This window comes from Oncorhynchus mykiss, chromosome 23 (genome assembly GCF_013265735.2).
Source record: "Oncorhynchus mykiss isolate Arlee chromosome 23, USDA_OmykA_1.1, whole genome shotgun sequence".
Taxonomy (NCBI): domain Eukaryota; kingdom Metazoa; phylum Chordata; class Actinopteri; order Salmoniformes; family Salmonidae; genus Oncorhynchus; species Oncorhynchus mykiss.
This window is the reverse complement of record NC_048587.1, coordinates 43357056-43378393: the sequence shown is the minus strand read 5'-3', so window position 1 is coordinate 43378393 and position 21338 is coordinate 43357056. Positions and strand designations below refer to the sequence as shown.

The following is a 21338-nucleotide window of genomic DNA, read 5'->3' as shown; positions in this document are numbered from 1 at the left end:
TAAATAAAATAAAAATATGTATTTTTTTAGAGTAGGGCTGTAAATGTGAAAAAAGTCAAGGGATCTGATTACTTTCCGAAGTCACTGTATGCTATGTAAAACAAACATGCCTCGCTGGCATGTAGAACAAGGAATCACGTTCGACAACGTTTGGCATCTGGACATGGCACAGGTGTTGACCTTGTGGCTCTGTGTAGTCACAGCTTCTCTGGGTGTCTGTGAGAAAAAAAGACTCTCGGCCCATGTGTTGAATAATACATGGTAACACCACTGTAATGTTTTACCTGCACCCAGTCAATTATTGATCACACCACAACGGGGGGAACACAGGAAGGGGAGGGACCCTGACCCGCAAAGCCAGAAGTGAAATATAACTCTCTGTGCAAACCCATAAGTGTGTCACACATAAGTACATATAGGTTACACCTATTCGTAGAATTAAATGTTCTCCATAAACATGCAATAATTTGAGTACTTATTCTGTTGACAGCTGTTATTGATGGCCGATGCTGCAGTAGGAGTAAAAGGACTATGTATGTTTTATTGTGTACTCTGTAACATATGCTCTTAATCCCTCTGTTCCTTTTCCCTCTCTCCCTCTCCCAGAGGTGACCAGGACAAGTGTGATATCTGGGGGAACACTCCGCTCCACCTGGCCGCCGCCAACGGCCATCACAACTGCCTATCCTTCCTGGTGTCGTTCGGAGCCAACGTGTGGTGCCTGGACAATGACTACCACACGCCCCTCGACATGGCCGCCACCAAGAGCCACATGGACTGTGTCCGGTACCTGGACTCCATCGCCGCCAAGCAGTCGGCCCTCAACCCCAAGGTGACAGCAAATTCTCCAGTGTCAAAAAATAACTAAATAACACAGAAAGTGTTGAGTCAATGGATCCATATAGACACCGAACAATGTTAAATTAAAACACTGCTTAGTGTAAAGCCTTATTCAAATATTTCCCAGAGTGTGTTGCCTTTCCAGTAAGTTGTAGCATTACCACCCATGACTGTATTTGTTAGTGACAGAGACATAGTTGTTGCATTCATCCATTCTCGGTACTGTGGACTTCACCAAGTGAGATCCTAAAATAAATATGCGCACAAACACACACACACACACACACACACACACACACACACACACACACACACACACACACACACACACACACTTATGCATTCAAGGGTTTTTCTTTATTTAGTACTATATTCTACATTATAGAATAATAGTGAAGATGTCAAAACTATGAAATAACACATATGGAATCATGTAGTAACCAAAAAAGTGTTAAACAAATATATATATATTTACATTTTAGATTCTTCAAAGTAGTCACCCTTTGCCTTGATGGCAGCTTTGCACAATCTTGGCATTCTTACAACCAGCTTCACCTGGAAGGCTTTTCCAACAGTCTTGAAGGAGTTCCCACATATGCTGAGCACTTGTTGGCTGCTTTTCCTTCACTCTGCGGTCCAACTCATCCCAAACCATCTCAATTGGGTTGAGGTTGGATGATTGTGGAGGCCAGGTCATCTGATGCAGCACTCCATCACTCTCATTCTTGGTCAAATAGCCCTTACACAGCCTGGATGTGTGTTGGGTCATTGTCCTGTTGAAAAACAAATGATATTCCCACTAAGCGCAAACCAGATAGGATGACATATCGCTGCAGAATGCTGTGGTAGCCATGCTGGCTAAGTGTGCCTTGAATTCTAAATAAATCATTGACAGTGTCACCAGCAAAGCACCTCCACACCATCATAACACCATCATATCTCCTCCTCCATACTTCACGGTGGGAACCACACTTGTGGAGATCATCTGTTCACCTACTCTCAAAACCAAAAATCTAAAATTTGGACTCAGCCCAAAGGACAGATTTACACCGATCTAATGTCCATTGCTCGTGTTTCTTGGCCCAAGCAAGTCTCTTCTTATTGGTGTCCTTTAGTAGTGGTTTCTTTGCAGCAATTTGACCATGAATGCCTGATTCACACATTCTCCTCTGAACAGTTGATGTTGAGATGTGTCTGTTACTTGAACTCTGTGAAGCATTTATTTGGGCTGTAATTACTGATGCTGGTAACTTTTTAATGAACTTATCCTCTGCAGCAGAGGTAACTCTGGGTCTTCCTTTCCTATGGCGGTCCTCATGAGAGCCAGTTTCATCATAGTGCTTGATGGTTTTTGCTACTGCACTTGAAGAAACGTTCAAAGTTCTTGACATTTTCCCCATTGACTGACCTGCATGTCTTAAAGTAATGATGGACTGTCGTTTCTCTTTGCTAATTTGAGCTGTTTTTGGCATAATATGGACTTGGTCTTTTACCAAATAGGGCTATCTTCTGTATACCACCCCTACATTGTCACAACACAACTGACTGGCTTAAACACATTAAGAAGGAAAGGAATTCCACAAATGAACTTTAACAAGGCATAATTGTTAATTGAAAAGCATTCCAGGTGACTACCTCATGAAGCTGGTGGAGAGATACCATAATACCATACGTACAGCATAATTAAGGCCTTATTTTGGGGGCCTAGTTTTACCCTAATAGAGGGACCTGAAACTCATACCATCACTTTGAATCAAACCACACTCATCATTATCATATTTCACAGCATGTTCTATTGCAGGTAGATTTTTAGAAAAATGGTTTCTTTCATTATCTATGTTTGTTCATATACATTGATTAATCTTATGCTACACAAAGAAAAATAATACTTTTTTTTTTTAACTAATTCAATGTTAGTTAGATTTTTTGCTCCAGTTTAAATGTTTAGGTTGTCTCATCATAACCCTACCCTTGGTAGTCATTCTGAATGAAGGTTGAAGGTCAATAAAAAATTCCAACTGTTGGACATCCTAACTCTGTCTTATTCCAATAGAAATTACACATCACTTTGAAAACCAACATAATGTGATTTACAGGCAAGGTTGCACATTTTTTGGGGGGCTTTTTCTGTAAATGGAAGCAGGAAATCTGAAATCCTTTTTCGGTTTTGGGAAACTTACTTCCAGGCCTGGTGTATGAACTGGGGTACAAGTATGCACTTATAACGGAATGTAAACAGGATGACCTTACAGGGTACCACTACAGTGACAAGTGTTTGTACCACTTTAGGAACAAATGTAAATATTTTTTTCTAAGTTTAATACAATGGCCTGAAACTCATGGTTTACAGGCCACATCTGGCCTGCAAGGTCATGTGTAATTCCTATTGGAATACAGCCAATGTGGGTATATTTCAAAAACTTTAATCTGCTGCTGCCACCACATCTACTTTCTGTGATTTACGTTCCATCTCTGCGGTACAGTTGATAACCATTGCTATGAACGCTAAGAAGCCAACCTTACTGAAGCATAAATCACTCATAGGCCTCGGTCTACTCACAGGGATTCTCTCAGAACCCTTGAACCATCCTCTACTTTTGTCTCAGCATACGTCATTTAATGCACTACTCTGACTGTGGCCATTTCAACCTGCATCTCTTGCACCGGACACTTCCGATTGCCAGCAACATGGGCACCCCTTCAGGTAACACACACAACTGTATCCACCAAAACTACACAATTCTCTGTCCTTGTCCTCCTACACACTTCCCACATCTAGGAATCTCCCTCCTACACACTGCTTCTACCCCCAAGCCATAAGAATCCTGAACAGCTAATCAAATGGCTACCCAGACTATTTGCATTGCTCCCCCCCCTCTCTTTTTACGCTGCTACTACTCTGTTTATTATCTATGCATAGTCACTTTAACTCTACCTACATGTACATATTACCTCAACTATCCTGTGCCCCTGCACATTGACTCTGTACCGCTGCCCTCTGTATATAGCCTTGCTACTGTTATTTTACTGCTGCTCTTTAATTATTTTTATTTTTTTATTTTTTACTTATCTATTTTTTACTTAACACTTATTTTTCTTTAAACTGCATTGTTGGTTAAGGGCGTATAAGTAAGCATTTCACTGTAAGGTTGTATTCGGCACATCTGACTAATACAATTTGATTTGATGCAACATGACCATGAATGACCAAACAAGCTTCAATGCCATACAACACTCCTTCCGTGGCCTCCAACTGCTCTTAGTAAAAACAAATGCATGCTTTTCAACCGTTTGCTGCCTGCACCCGCACGCCCGACTAGCATCACCACCCTGGATGGTTCCGACCTAGAATATGTGGACATCTATAAGTACCTAGGTGTCTGGCTAGATTATAAACTCTCCTTCCAGACTCATATCAAACATCTCCAATCCAAAATCAAATCTAGAATTGGCTTTCTATTTCGCAACAAAGCCTCCTTCACTCACGCCGCCAAACTTACCCTAGTAAAACTGACTATCCTACCGATCCTCGACTTTGGCGATGTCATCTACAAAATGGCTTCCAATACTCTACTCAGCAAACTGGATGCAGTTTATCACGGTGCCATCCGCTTTGTTACTAAAGCACCTTATACCACCCACCACTGCGACCTGTATACCCTAGTCGGCCGGCCCTCGCTACATATTCGTCGCCAGACCCACTGGCTCCAGGTCATCTACAAGTCCATGCTAGGTAAAGGTCCGCCTTATCTCAGTTCACTGGTCACGATGGCAACACCCACCTGTAGCAAGCGCTCCAGCAGGTGTATCTCACTGATCATCCCTAAAGCCTACACCTCATTTGGCCGCCTTTCCTTTCAGTTCTCTGCTGCCTGTGACTGGAACGAATTGCAAAAATCGTTGAAGTTGGAGACTTTTATCTCCTTCACCAACTTTAAACATCTGCTATCTGAGCAGCTAACCGTTCACTGCAGCTGTACATAGTCCATCAGTAAATAGCCCACGCAATTTACCTACCTCATCCCCATACTGTTTTTATTTATTTACTTTTCTGCTCTTTTGCACACCAGTATCTCTACCTGCACATGACCATCTGATCATTTATCACTCCAGTGTTAACCTGCTAAATTGTAATTATTCGCCTACCTCCTCATGCCTTTTGCGCACAATGTGTATAGACTATTTTTTTCATTTTTGACTTGTTTAATGTTTACTACATGCGTAACTCTGTGTTGCTGTCTGTTCACACTGCTATGCTTTATCTTGGCCAGGTCGCAGTTGTAAATGAGAACTTGTTCTCAACTAGCCTACCTGGTTAAATAAAGGTGAAATAAATAAAACATTTAAAAAATGTTGCACGTGAAACAACGCAGTAGATTTCGCACAAAAGCTCTAACAGGATAACTGATATATCCTAACATGACTTTGTAGGGTGGAGATTCTGACTCAAAAGGAATAACAGTAGGGAGCACATGATGCCGCGGAGCTGAGCAGACGTTGACAAACCGAGCTCTTCAAAGTTCTTCTATTATTACCTAAATAACAAAATTGAAACAATATTCTAACATCGGCTGATAAATTGTCAAGTACTTACCTTCCCAAAGAGCCATGGACCTCCGACCGAGAAGCAAGAAGGATGACCAAAACGTTGATTCCCAAGATAACGATAACGCTACAGCTAGCAAGATTAGCATTAGCCCTCATAACTCAGACGACAGTTCCAGACTGTTGCTCTCAGCCTCTTGCGAGCCTGCCGACATGCTGGCTGCTCTCCTCCGGGAAATTCATGATGGTAACAAAGGTCTTTCTATGAAAATTGACAAGAAATCAACTGAACTCCATTTTTCCATTGACGACCTGAAATCCTCCATGAATGATCTCCTTGAGAACGACTGAGGCTGAGTTGCACATTAGCACAGTTGAAGATACCGTCGCTCGACATGACCAGGTTCTGATACAACTGCAGAAGGACAAAGCCTACCTGAAAAACAAGGTACACCAGATGGAGAACCAGAGCAGACGTAGTAATATCCGTGTGGTTGGATTGAAAGAGGACAGCGAGGGCCGTGACCCGGTCCGTTTCTTCACTCATTGGATCCCAGATGTCGTAGGCATAATCAACCTCACCAAGCCGCTGGTAATCGAACGCACCCACAGAACATCAGCGCCCGAAACCCCGGCCAGATGATCCCCCTCGGGCCGTCCTGATCAGGTTCCTCCGTTTCCAAGACAGAGAGAAGATACTGCAACTCGCAAGAGCCAAAGGGGAAATCACTATCGATGGCAAGAGGGTCGGCCTTTTCCCGGATATGAGCGCGGATCTCGCCAGACGTCACAAGCAGTTCAGACCTGCCGCCAAAGCACTGAAGAAGAGGAACATCACCGGATACCTCATCCACCCTGCGCGGATGAAAGTTCAGTACATCGGCCGAAGCCATCTCTTCAACACACCGGGAGAAGTATTCACTTTTCTCAAATAACTGAACCGCGTCTGAACCAGGGCGGTCTCTCTGAGGGATAAGATGCAGTTTGTTTGTTTTCTCTTATCCGGACTGAACTGCTGATATCTTCTTGGAATTTGGATCCTTTTACCTCGCTATCCAGTCGCTATAATTGATTTGCTTATTTTCAACTAACCGTATCTTTCCGGGGTGAGTTCTATTACATTTACAGGAGAGTATATTTTGGTTTAGTCAATATCCACTGGGCGAAGCAAATAAGTGGGCTTAGGCCCACTGCTTTCCCCCTCATTTATGTTTCTCTTCAGAAAAGAGACTCAAGCAGCCCTTACAGAGGGCAGTAAATATTCAGCCATAAATGTCTATTCACAACGTTTGTTTTCAACTTGCAGGTTTTAGTTTACGCCAAGGTTTAGCTAGTAAGAGCAAGATGGAAACCGAGCAGCAACGTATCTCTACAAGTGTATTCATGTTTGATTGTTGGGATTGTTGTTTTAGTCTGACAATCGGGGTGGGTGGGATTATTATTATATATTTTTTTCTATGTTTATTGTTGTTTCCTTCCTAAAGAGACACATACAGTGCCTTGCGAAAGTATTCGGCCCCCTTGAACTTTGCGACCTTTTGCCACATTTCAGGCTTCAAACATAAAGATATAAAACTGTATTTTTTTGTGAAGAATCATCAACAAGTGGGACACAATCATGAAGTGGAACGACATTTATTGGATATTTCAAACTTTTTTAACAAATCAAAAACTGAATAATTGGGCGTGCAAAATTATTCAGCCCCTTTACTTTCAGTGCAGCAAACTCTCTCCAGAAGTTCAGTGAGGATCTCTGAATGATCCAATGTTGACCTAAATTACTAATGATGATAAATACAATCCACCTGTGTGTAATCAAGTCTCCATATAAATGCACCTGCACTGTGATAGTCTCAGAGGTCCGTTAAAAGTGCAGAGAGCATCATGAAGAACAAGGAACACACCAGGCAGGTCCGATATACTGTTGTGAAGAAGTTTAAAGCCGGATTTGGATACAAAAAGATTTCCCAAGCTTTAAACATCCCAAGGAGCACTGTGCAAGCGATAATATTGAAATGGAAGGAGTATCAGACCACTGCAAATCTACCAAGAACTGGCCGTCCCTCTAAACTTTCAGCTCATACAAGGAGAAGACTGATCAGAGATGCAGCCAAGAGGCCCATGATCACTCTGGATGAACTGCAGAGATCTACAGCTGAGGTGGGAGACTCTGTCCATAGGACAACAATCAGTCGTATATTGCACAAATCTGGCCTTTATGGAAGAGTGGCAAGAAGAAAGCCATTTCTTAAAGATATCCATAAAAAGTGTTGTTTAAAGTTTGCCACAAGCCACCTGGGAGACACACCAAACATGTGGAAGAAGGTGCTCTGGTCAGATGAAACCAAAATTGAACTTTTTGGCAACAATGCAAAACGTTATGTTTGGCGTAAAAGCAACACAGCTGAACACACCATCCCCACTGTCAAACATGGTGGTGGCAGCATCATGGTTTGGGCCTGCTTTTCTTCAGCAGGGACAGGGAAGATGGTTAAAATTGATGGGAAGATGGATGGAGCCAAATACAGGACCATTCTGGAAGAAAACCTGATGGAGTCTGCAAAAGACCTGAGACTGGGACGGAGATTTGTCTTCCAACAAGACAATGATCCAAAACATAAAGCAAAATCTACAATGGAATGGTTCAAAAATAAACATATCCAGGTGTTAGAATGGCCAAGTCAAAGTCCAGACCTGAATCCTATCGAGAATCTGTGGAAAGAACTGAAAACTGCTGTTCACAAATGCTCTCCATCCAACCTCACTGAGCTCGAGCTGTTTTGCAAGGAGGAATGGGAAAAAAATTCAGTCTCTCGATGTGCAAAACTGATAGAGACATACCCCAAGCGACTTACAGCTGTAATCACAGCAAAAGGTGGCGCCACAAAGTATTAACTTAAGGGGGCTGAATAATTTTGCACGCCCAATTTTTCAGTTTTTGATTTGTTAAAAAAGTTTGAAATATCCAATAAATGTATTTCCACTTCATGATTGTGTCCCACTTGTTGTTGATTCTTCACAAAAAAATACAGTTTTATATCTTTATGTTTGAAGCCTGAAATGTGGCAAAAGGTCGCAAAGTTCAAGGGGGCCGAATACTTTCGCAAGGCACTGTAGGTCACTTCTGTTTTCAAACCAAAGTTGAAACAACAAGACACACACAGGCATAGACAACGTTTTACTATCGACCCAACTGTTTCATAGAGTGTTAGATATCGAGTATCTCCTCAGATTGCTTAGTGACCATTCTCCTCTGGTATTATCAATCTCTATTCCTACCAAGGTAAATGGAGCATATAGTTGGAGACTAAATTCTACACTCCTAAAGCAACCTGAATTTTGTGCATTCATCAAAGAGCAGATCAATATTTTTACTTTGACAAACAAACCCTCTGCTCCTGACAGCTTCATTCTTTGGGACACATTGAAGGCCTATCTGAGGGGACAGATTATTTCCTATACTAAAGGGCTGAAGAGAAAACACGGTGCGGAACTGAGTGCCCTTGAATCTGAAATCTCAGAGCTAGAGAAAACCTACCAAAGAGGCCCGACTAAAGATCTATACAGGCTTTTGGTAAATAAAAAACTGAAATATAATATTCTGAACACATATCAAGCTGAAAGGGCCATCACTAAATCAAAACAGCGGTATTACGAGCTTTTAGAGAAAGCTCACAAAGTATTGGCATGGCAACTGAAAGCAGAGGAAAGTAAGAGGACAATTAATGCTATAGAAACTCTTACTAATGACCCTACTGAAATACTTGTAAGAAATCCTATGAAGACCTCTACACTTCCCATTCAAGCGATGATTTATCAGAGATCGACTCCTTTCTCTTCTCTCTCAACCTCCTATGCCTGTCAGAGGAAGACAGAGAGCGCCTGAGTGAACGCTTCTCAGTTCCTGAATTGTTGGAGGCTATTAAATCCTTACCTTCTAATAAATCCGCTAAAGTGCGCCTCATATAGACCAATATCTCTCCTTAACACAGATTGTAAACTGGTCACCAAGATGCTATCTAAGAGACTGGAGTCATGTCTTCCCCTGTTGGTCAACCCAGATCAGACTGGCTTCCTAATTAATAGATTGTCCTCCAATAATCTCAGAAGGTTCTTTGATATAATTCATCTTGCTAACAAAAACAAAATACCTAGTGTCGCAGTCTCCCTCGATGCTGAAAAGGCCTTTGATAGGGTTGAATGGCCGTACCTCTTTCGTGTCTTGGAAAAGTATGGTTTAGGTATCGTGTTTGTAAATTTGATAAAATCACTCTACAAATCTCCTAAAGCTAGGATTGCTACCAATGGGATTACTTCCTCCTCTTTCCCTCTCTATAGGGGGAACGGACAAGGTTGCCCAATTAGCCCCCACCTCTTTGCCCTCACCATCGAACCGTTGGCTGAGGCTATTAGAACATGCCCTGACATACATGGCTTTGAGGTGGGCCCCCATACCCATAAATTATCACTCTTTGCGGACGACCTTATCTTATTTCTAACCAACCCGGAACACTCCCTCTCTCACTTGCATGTCCTACTACAGTCTTATAGTTCTTTCTCTGGATATAAGGTCAATTTTGATAAAAGCGAAATCTTACCGTTGTCTGTCTTTGACCATCATACCATCAAGCACAAGTTTCCTTTTAGATGGTCACCTATGGGCTTCACATATTTGGGCATAATGGTGGATGGTAATCTGAACAACCTCTATAAACTCAACCTGGCCAGTTTGTTGCAAAAGGTGGAGGGTGACCTTTGTAAATGGATGGACTCACCTCGCACTACTGGGTAGAATCAATGTAATTAAAATGAATGTCCTGTCCAGATTTCTATATTTGTTTCAATCTCTCCCTATCCTTGTTCCCGCAGCATTTTTTTCCTCTCTCGACAAGCTGACCAGACGGTTTATCTGGCACGGCAAAACCCCTAGGGTTAGCCTGGATAAACTGACCCTTCATTACGGTCAAGGGGGCTTAAACCTCCCCAATTTTAGAATGTACTACTGGGCTGCACAGTCTAGGTTTCTGGCTCAGAGGTTTGACAATGGTCCCTCTCCCTCATGGTTGAACATTGAAAAGCTTGAGGTAAATGATGACACTGGGGCAGAATTGTTTTACAAATGGGACAGAAAATCTATAAAAACCATCACAGACAACCCTTTAATTCTACATTCTGTCCTGTCATGGTGCAAAATGCATGAGCTGTTCAGACGAGGGGGATTCCTTTCCCCTAAAAACCCTTTATGGAACAATAGATCGATCCCTATGTTTTTCCAGTAGTAACTTTAGACCATGGTCTGATAAGGGTACCACTCTTCTGGAACATTGTTATGAGGAGGCAGTTCTTATGTCTTTTGGTCAGCTGAAACAGAAATACCACTTGCCTAACAGGGACTTCTTTAGCTACCTACAACTACGAAACGTTATTAGGGTGACTGTCAAGGGACAATGGAACCTACCTAAGATGTCACCTATTGAACAACTCTACCACTCAGACCAACCACTGTTCAAGACCATTTCCTGTGTTTACGATGCTCTTATGTCAGGACTAACACTGCCTGGGCTAGATAAACCCCGACTTAGATCGGGAAAAGATCTGGGTATTGATCTTGATGAGGATCTATGGAGTGACCTATGCAGGGATGGCGTTACATCCACATTGAACTCCAGATACAGACTGATCCAGTTTAATTTCCTCCATCAGCTCTATATCACCCCGTCTAGACTGCACATGTTCAATGTTTTAGATGTGGCTCAGATGAAGGAACATTCCTCCATTCCACTTGGCAGTGTTCAAAACTACACGGTTTCTGGCAGGGGATATGCGATACCATATCCTCAATTCACGGGGTTGCATTCCCTTTAGATCCGGAGGTCTGTCTACTGGGTAACTTTACTAACACCAATCTTAGGCAAAGCCATACTATAAAGCTAACAGAAATATTGCTAGTGATTGCCAAGAAATGTATTGCCTTGAAATGTAAATTGGATTCCTCCCTGCCAGTTGCAATGTGGCTATCAGAAGTTAATAGTTGTATCCCACTAGAGAAAATCACTTACTGCTTGAGGAATAAGTTAAAGACATTTTACAGAATTTGGCAACCTTTTATTGACTATATGGAGAATCTCTCCACATTGATTGAATCTCTATATAACCCTTATATAATGTTTCACATGTAATGTATAGTATAGTATGTAGCTTATATGATCCAATGTTTCATTATTATTATTATTTTTTATTTTACTCTTTATTATGACTTATTTATTGTATGTTTGTATATATAATTATCATTTTTGGGGGGGTTTTGTTACGCTTGTCTGTTACTGTCACTTTATCCTATTGTTGTCTAATATTTTTTCACGTTTGTTTTGAATGTTCTTAATTGGAAAATGCTAAAATAAAATATATATATATAAAAAAAGGAATGACAGTGACTCCTCTGTTTCACCACCAAGTCTGCGACACACCAAACGGCGGGCGCCACAAATATCAGGAAATCTTCAACTTCAATTCTCCATACTTAACCCTACCCCAAAAATCACTATTTTCAATGGTGCCCTGTTCCTAAGAGCAAATTAAGAAACAAATATTGACCTAAGTCGTGCGACATGGAGCGCCTGCTCCCTCTGATCAAAAGAAACACAAACAAATATCACAATTCCACGACAGGTTAGCTTCACTGATTCAACTTCACCCAACTCCTTTCTCACCCACCCTGAAACCACAAATGGATCCGCCAAAAGGCAAGGGTCCACTTCCTCCAAAAAAATCACTCCTACTGGACCAGATGTTTCATTATCATGTCCAAACTCGCCGGTCGTCACTCTCGTCGGGTTCCATCTCTGAGCTACTGGAGCGCGTAACTCTTTTTGCACTTGATGCCAACCTTCCTCACCACACCGCTTCCCTCTACACTCAGGTCCTTCTCGGCGGTCATCACTGTACCTGCCACCGCATTTAATTCAACCTCACTCTTGTCATGTTCAATTTCCTACTGTAGCCCTTCCAAAAGTGCTGTGTTATTCTCCATTCCATATTCACTCACAACATATTCCACTTCCCTCCTTTTTTTTCATGTCCACCATCCTCTCCTTCATCAGATCTTCCAGAAGCCTTATGCAATCCCCCACTCCATATACAGTGGGGCAAAAAAGTATTTAGTCAGCCACCAATTGTGCAAGTTCTTCCACTTAAAAAGATGAGAGAGGCCTGTAATTTTCATCATAGGTACACTTCAACCATGACAGACAAAATGAGAAAAAAAATCCGGAAAATCACATTGTAGGATGTTTAATGAATTTATTTGCAAATTATGGTGGAAAATAAGTATTTGGTCACCTACAAACAAGCAAGATTTCTGGCTCTCACAGACCTGTAACAACTTCTTTAAGAGGCTCCACTGTCCTCCACTCGTTACCTGTATTAATGGCACCTGTTTGAACTTGTTATCAGTATAAAAGACACCTGTCCACAACCTCAAACAGTCACACTCCAAACTCCACTATGGCCAAGACCAAAGAGCTGTCAAAGGACACCAGAAACAAAATTGTAGACCTGCACCAGGCTGGGAAGACTGAATCTGCAATAGGTAAGCACTTCACAAAATAGATGGCATCATGAGAGGAAAATTAAGTGGATATATTGAAGGTAAAGGTGTATGTAAACTTCTGACTTCAACTGTATGTCATTCCCTTCTTGTCATGCACTCTGTTTTATAGACTAAGCTATGAGACTACCTAAACCATATAAACTGGAACAACTGTTTCAGTAACGGGTAAAATAAATCCACGTAACATATTGGATTAGTTTAGATTATTTTCTGGGTAATTTATATTTGAGTAGCATACGATCAATTAATTAATTAACCAATCAATCAATTGGTACATTGGTACATGCACAAACATAGACATTCAAAAAAAAAATCAAAAAATATACCAGCAAAAGAGAATGCTGGGAAATATGATATTAAAGGGCGTGGTTTTTGTTGAAAGTGATGCTATGAGTTTCATTCCCCTGTATCAGGCAAAAACGAGGTCCTCAAAATAAGGCCTTATGAAACACTTATGGTATTGTGTTATAGAATTTTTAAAAATTACATTAACATATTAGCTTAGGATCTCACCTGGTGAAGTCCATAGGACTAAAGGTGAATGAATGAATGCAACAGTCATGTCTCTGTCACTAACAAATACAGTCATGGGTGGTAACCTTACAATTTACTTGAAAGGCAATGCACTCTGGGAAGTATTTGAATAAGGCTTTACACTAAGCAGTGTGAAACACTCTTACGGGGTCTATATGGATCCACAGACTCAACACGTTCAGTGTTGATTTAACATTGTTCATTTTTAACACTGGAGAATTAGCTGTGAAGGAACATATGCAGGAAGAATCCTTGAGACTACTAAATGCATATTTTGAATCAGTAGGTTGTTAAAAAATATATCATATTTAAATAGTTTTTTAAATTGTGGTCAATTTGCATGCAAACTGCTATGGTGGTATTTGTGGAATTTTAAATTGTGAATAAATAAATCTACCTTTCCTATAAGCTGGTGAGCAAGCTGAAAGACAGAGCATTCCGCATGGCGGAGAGGAGGATAAAGGACTGTGTGAAGATGCAGCAGAAACACCACCAGCGGATGGAGAGGAAGTTCTTGAAGGAGAGTGTAGCGTCGGATAACTCAGATGCCATGAGCTTCACTAGTTATAACAGCAGCAGCACGCTAAACCGCAAACTTCCTCAGTTCAACACTCTCACTTCCAATATGCCATACTCACAGGTCAAAAGCATTTCTTCCTTGCTACTTCACTGTCAATTTCTCATTAATGCATTTCCTATTATTTTGATAGTCAACGGCAGTTTGAGTAAATTATTTGATATTGTTTTTCGTTCCTGAGTAAGCTCTGGAAGTGTCAGCATTATTCAAATGTCTTGCTTTACATTTTGTAAATTATCTGTGTTAATGTCCTCTTCTGAGTCCACATTTCGATCTGTGCAATCCTCTCTCTCTATAGGCCACTCTTCACTCCACAGCCAAGGGTAGGACCAAGATTAAGAAGAAGCTAGAGAAGAAGAAACAGGTGGACGGCACCTTCAAGATATACGAGGATGGGAGGAAAAGTGTACGCTCGCTGTCTGGCCTTCAGCTTGGCCAGGACGTCATGTTCCTCAAGCAGGTAAAATAAGTAGCAAGGTAGAGACACAACACCCAAAGCAGTTGGTGAGGTTCTGACTAACGGAAAATACAATTTAGAAAAATAAACACTCTATGCTCCCAAACAATAAATGGGAGAAACCATTACATTTTCCACAGGCTTAGTGAGGAAACCTGGGTTCGCGCCATTAAAATTGTTCTCAACTAGCTTACCTGGTTAAATAAAGGTGAAATAGAAAAAATAAAATGGGTTCCTATTCATTAATGTTCCTTCAACAGGGCACCTATGCCAACTCCAAGGATCGCTCGCGTCTCAACATCCGGGACATGTTCCCTCACCACGGCAACAACCACGATTACCATGACGATGACCATGACGATTATGATGACGACCATGTGGACACCATCTCCCACATTTCCCGTTCCATAAGCGACCCGGGCCTTCACGAGACAGCCTACTCTGAGATCAGCGCCGACTCAGGCCGCGACTCTTTGTTCACCCGGCCAGGTCTCGGAACCATGGTGTTCCGACGGAACTACGTATCCGGCGGTCTCTTCGGAATCGGAACCCGGGACAAGGGTTTTGTGGCTGGCAGTGAACCCGTAGGCCGGGCCCCTAACGTTCGTCTCCGTGGCCACCTCCCACGTCGCCAGCCCAGCCTGGACGATGCAATAGAGATAGGCAGCATCGGCAGTGCCCTGAGCCTCCAGGAGAGGCACCTACAGGAGCTGCCCTGGGAGGAGGCTGATGTGGGCCTGGACGAGGAGCTGGAGCCTAAAAACGGCCCACTGGAGACCTTCCTGGCCTCCCAGGGCCTGGGGGAGTTCATGCCCATCTTCAGGAAGGAGAAAATTGACCTGGAGGCCCTACTGCTCTGCTCGGACCAGGACCTGACCTCCATACACATCCCCCTGGGACCCAGGAAGAAGCTACTAGAGGCCTGTAAGAGACGGTTGGACACCCTGGAGGAACCAGAGGGCATCGAGGACACTGATCTCTGAAGGTCAGTATTACTTCATGAATTCTATGACAGGCAAAGCACCTTACTTTGATAGCCTACACATGCCTCAAACAATAGAGGGAATCAAGAACACTGAGCTTTGAAGGTCTGTACAGTAGATTCTTTAAAGGCCTAATGCCTTTTTTTAAATCTCAATATAAAATAATTTCAGGTTAAAAAATTAAGTACCTTACTGTGATTGTTTTCAATCAAATGGTCAAAAAGAAAACAAATAGATATTTAGCAAGAGCAATTTCTCAAGCAAGAATTTTGTTGGGACTGTCTGGGAGTGGGAAGAGGAAGTCTGAAAACTAGCTAATTGGCAGAGAGGTTTAGAACTCTCTTTCTTATTGGTCTATTAGCGATGCCACCAAAACAGGCTGACATTTCAAACAGCTCTTAAGGCGTCCGCATGCTTCCCAGCCGAAACCGTTCATGCATATATTATGACAACATTTTGTGACGATTTTGTTGGTTTTGTTCTACGGCAAGGTTTTTTTGGGCTGTTTGTGCACACAAAACATTTTCTCAAGGCAAGCTGAAGTTTTGTAGCCGAAGTTTACACCCCTTCATCGGGATTGGTCAACAGTAGGGATTCTTCAATTAAGTGTTTGTTGTCATTCAATGAGAGACGACTCGTTTTCCTGCACATTTTTTCACTTGAAGTATACTCAAACATCTTAGTTAGATGGAAAATGTAAAAGATCTCCTCTGCAAAAATGTCAAAATTAATGACAGATTTCTTGAGTTATCTTGAAGTGTATACTGGTTATGGCATGTCAAGATAGACAAATAGTACTATTACTCGTTTTTCAAGCTATGGTATTTTAACTTCGCCTAACCGAGTTCTGTGAAGAGCAAACCAAACCTAGTATGCGGACACCTTTACACTAACAGGACATTTTCACAATTTCACAGTATTATTCCAACCTCATATTGTGGATATATATATATATACAGTATATCACAAAAGTGAGTACACCCCTCACATTTTAGAAAATATTTGAGTATATCTTTTCATGTGACAACATTGAAGAAATTACACTTTGCTACAATGTAAAGTAGTGAGTGTACAGCTTGTATAACAGTGTAAATTTGCTGTCCCCTCAAAATAACTCAACACACAGCCATTAATGTCTAAACCGCTGGCAACAAAAGTGAGTACACCCCTAAGTGAAAATGTCCAAATTGGGCCCAAAGTGTCAATATTTTGTGTGGCCACCATTTTCACCAGAGCTTCACAGGTTGCCAGAGAGTTCACCAGAGCTTCACAGGTAGCCACTGGAGTCCTCTTCCACTCCTCCATGACAACATCACGGAGCTGGTGGATGTTAGAGACCTTGCACTCCTCCACCTTCCATTTGAAGGATGCCCCACAGATGCTCAATAGTGTTTAGGTCTGGAGACATGCTTGGCCAGTCCATCACCTTGAGCCTCAGCTTCTTTAGCAAGGCAGTGGTCGTCTTGGAGGTGTGTTTGGGGTCATTATCATGTTGGAATACTGCCCTGCGGCCCAGTCTCCGAAGGGAGGGGATCATGCTCTGCTTCACAGTACATGTTGGCATTCATGGTTCCCTCAATGAACTGTAGCTCCCCAGTGCCGGCAGCACTCATGCAGCCCCAGACCATGACACTCCCACCACCATGCTTGACTGTAGGCAAGACACACTTGTCTTTGTAGTCCTCACCTGGTTGCCGCCACACACGCTTGACACCATCTGAACCAAATAAGTTTATCTTGGTCTCATCAGACCACAGGACATGGTTCCAGTAATCCATGTCCTTAGTCTGCTTGTCTTCAGCAAACTGTTTGCGGGCTTTCTTGTGCATCATCTTTAGAAGAGGCTTCCTTCTGGGACGACAGCCATGCAGACCAATTTGATGCAGTGTACGGCGTATGGTCTGAGCAGGCTGACCCCCCACCCCTTCAACCTCTGCAGCAATGCTGTCAGCACTCATACGTCCATTTCCCAAAGACAACCTCTGGATATGACGCTGAGCACGTGCACTCACCTTCTTTGGTCGACCATGGCGAGGCCTGTTCTGAGTGGAAACTATCCAGTTAAACCGCTATATGGTCTTGGCCACCGTGCTGCAGCTCAGTTTCAGGGTCTTAGCAATCTTCTTATAGCCCAGGCCATCTTTATGTAGAGCAACAATAATTTTTTTCAGATCCTCAGAGAGTTCTTTGCCATGAGGTGCCATGTTGAACTTCCAGTGACCAGTCAGTATGAGGGAGTGTGAGAGCGATGACAACAAATTTAACACACCTGCTCCCCATTCACACCTGAGACCTTGTAACATGAACAAGTCACATGACACCGGGAGGGGAAATGGCTAATTGGGCCCAATTTGGACATTTTCACTTAGGGGTGTACTCACTTTTGTTGCCAGCGGTTTAGACATTAATGGCTGTGTGTTGAGTTATTTTGAGGGGACAGCAAATTTACACGGTTATACAAGCTGTACACTCACTACTTTACATTGTAGCAGAGTGTCATTTCTTCAGTGTTGTCACATGAAAAGATATACTCAAATATTTACTAAAATGTGAGGGGTGTACTCACTTTTGTGATATACTGTATATATGTATATCGCTATATATATATATATATATATATATATATATATATACAACACATTATAATAATATAGGCCACTTAGCAGACACTACAGACTGACAGTACAGCAAGTGAATTGATTTGTATCTATTCTTTACTCTTGGGTCAATACTAGCACAATTCCTACCTATGTGTGTGGATGTAGATGATGTAGATGAATGGGCCCATCTAGTGGAGAGCAGTAAAACTACACCACAACATGGCAAAATTATATCATTTAGGACTTCAGCTCAAATCAAATTTTATTTGTCACATGCGCCGAATTGAAATATGCGCCGAATTGAAATAGGCATAAGCTATTATAGTAGAAGTCTTCTATGATTTCTACTACGATTTCTACATTGATTATATAATACTGTACATGTTTTCTTTTGTTTCAGTCACAGAGCAAAGATCCTTTACTGTCATTCAAGATGACACAGGAGACCTAGACTTGGCAGTGAATGTGGTCCTGCTCTGTCTGGATCAGTTCTAGTTATGAGATGGTGTTATGATCCACAGAGCCTGGTTCTGATGCCTGTATACCCAGGGACGTTGCTCCCTGCCTTGGGACATAGAGAAGATTACACTGGGTCTGGTAGAGTCCCCAGTGTTCTGGTGCTGTGCATGAGAGGACATCTTTAGTCACATGGCCAAATGGTCTGGTAGGGCCACGGGTGCCATGGGACTGTGCCCACACACATGCTATCACTGGCACACAACCTTGTGATTAGGAATTATTCTCTCCACTCACTGATGCACTCACGTTGCCCATATGTAATGTTGTATTCCATTTGCAAGTGAACATTTCATAATGTTTTGTCTGTATATTTGTGCAAACGTGTAATGTTATTTATTACTTATAGAAAATGTTTAATTTATTGTTTATTACAGACGTTATTGTACAGTTTTGTTACTTTACTGTGTATAATAATGGTACTACAGTTAGCTAAGACGCTAGGATGCCCATGCCCAGACTACAATGTCTTAAAAGGCACCCTATTCCCAATACAGTGTCCTTAAAAACAGAAATGTGGCTGTGTCCCCAATGGCACCCTATTCCCTACATAGTGCACTACTTTTGACCAGGGAATAGGGTGCCATTTGAGACATATCTACATTTCTGTTTTTAAGGACAGTTTGTGTTTTTAATGAATATACTGGAACATGGTTCCGTGAGATTATCCGTCAGTCAGTCTGTCTGTGTCTTCATCCCAAAAGTACCCTATCCCTTATGTTGTGCACTTATTTTGACCAGTGCCCTTAGGGTTTCCTATGCACTATATAGTGAACAGGGTGCTATTTGGAATGCATTCTGTCTGTGCTAAGGTAACTGTTATCTGGGGTTTGCTGAGGGGCTCCAACCCCGGGGTATAGTGTTTCACAAGAGGACTGCCTGTGGACTGATGTGTATGACTGTGCATGAATGTAACTTCAATGATTATGTAATGAATACAAACTTTGGGAAACAAAATAAGTCATGATTGGATGTACTCTCACACATAACAGTTATAATAAAACCTTTATTACAATTAATGAAAGTTACTTTGACACTGATCTTGGTAATTGCAACTACAACTGCAACGATGGTTCAGCTGGATAGGTCTTCCCTGCTGTTTCTGTCACTAGTGTTACATTGTGATAACATGACTGACAGCTCCTGTTAGGAATATAATAACACAGAGTTGATGTAGACTAGAGGGATGAAGGTCTGTCTGATAGCCTAGTGCTCTTATGTCCCCTGGGTCATGTGTGTAGTCTAGAGGGATGAATGAAAGTCTGTCTGATAGCCTATTGCTTCTATGTCCCCTGGGTCCTGTATGTACAGTCGTGGCAGTTTTGAGAATGACACAAATATTAATGTTCACAGTCAGCTACCTCAGTCTGTATGATGGCAAAATGCATATACTCCAGAATGTTATGAGTGATCAGATAAATTGCAATTAATTGCAAAGTCCATCTTTGCCATGCAAATTTTTGCCATCCATCGTTGCCATCCAAAAAACATTTGCACTGCATTTCAGCCCTGCCACAATAGGACCAGCTGACATGTCAGTGATTCTCTCGTTAACACAGGTGTGAGTGTTGACGAGGACAAGGCTGGAGATCACTCTGTCATGCTGATTGAGTTTGAATAATAGACTGGAAGCTTCAAAAGGAGGGTGGTGCTTGGAATCATTGTGCTTCCTCTCTCAACCATGGTTACCTGCAAGGAAACATGTTCCGTCATCATTGCTTTGCACAAAAAGTGCTTCACAGGCAAGGATATTGCTACCAGTAAAATTGCACCTAAATCAACCATTTATCAGATCATCAAGAACTTCAAGGAGAGCGGTTCAATTGTTGTGAAGAAGGCTTCAGGGCGCCCAAGATAGTCCAGCAAGCGCCAGGACCGTCTCCTAAAGTTGATTCAGCTGAGGGATTGGGGTACCACCAGTGCAGAGCTTGCTCAGGAATGCCAGCAGGCAGGTGTGAGTGCATCTGCATGCACAGTGAGGCGAAGACTTTTGGAGAATGGCCTGGTGTCAAGAAGGGCAGCAAGGAAGCCACTTCTACAGGAAAAACAACAGGGACAGTCTGACAGGCTGATATTCTGCAAAAGGTACAGGGATTGGACTGCTGAGGACTGGGGTAAAGTCATTTTCTCTGATGAATCCCCTTTCCGATTGTTTGGGTCATCCGGAAAAAAGCTTGTCCGGAGAAGACAAGGTGAGCCCTACCATCAGTCCTGTGTCATGCTAACAGAGACCATTCATGTGTGGGGTTGCTTCTCAGCCAAGGGAGTGGGCTCTCTCACAATTTTGCCTAAGAACACAGCCATGAATAAAGAATGGTACCAACACATCCTCCGAGAGCAACTTCTCCCTCCCGTCCAGGTACAGTTTGGTGATGAACAATGCCTTTTCCAGCATGATGGAGCACCTTGCCATAACTAAGTGGCTCGGGGAACAAAACATCAATATTTTGGGTTCAATATTTTGGGTCAGGAAAGACCTTAATTCCATTGAAAACTTGTGGTCAATCCTCAAGAGGAGGGTGGACAAACAAAACTGCACAAATTCTGACAACCTCCATGCTTTGATTATGCAAGAATGGGCTGCCATCAGTCAGGATGCGGCCCAGAAGTTAATTGACAGCATGCCAGGGCGGATTGCAGAGGTCTTGAAAAAGAAGGGTCAACACTGCAAATATTA

General features: G+C 42.2%; 1 protein-coding gene across 1 annotated transcript in view; it reads left to right on the top strand.

Annotated features, from left to right (window-relative positions):
- The window catches only part of LOC110502803 (Usher syndrome type-1G protein homolog), a 31766-nt gene extending 12098 nt beyond the window's left edge, over nucleotides 1-19668 (top strand). Inside the window, exons 2-6 of the mRNA XM_021581097.2 lie at nucleotides 607-832; nucleotides 13938-14168; nucleotides 14404-14565; nucleotides 14823-15547; nucleotides 18546-19668. Of these exons, the coding sequence (XP_021436772.2) occupies nucleotides 607-832; nucleotides 13938-14168; nucleotides 14404-14565; nucleotides 14823-15545 (1342 nt within the window). The 3' untranslated portion in view covers nucleotides 15546-15547; nucleotides 18546-19668. The remainder of the gene's footprint in view (nucleotides 1-606; nucleotides 833-13937; nucleotides 14169-14403; nucleotides 14566-14822; nucleotides 15548-18545) is intronic.
- Nucleotides 19669-21338: the final 1670 nt, after the last annotated feature.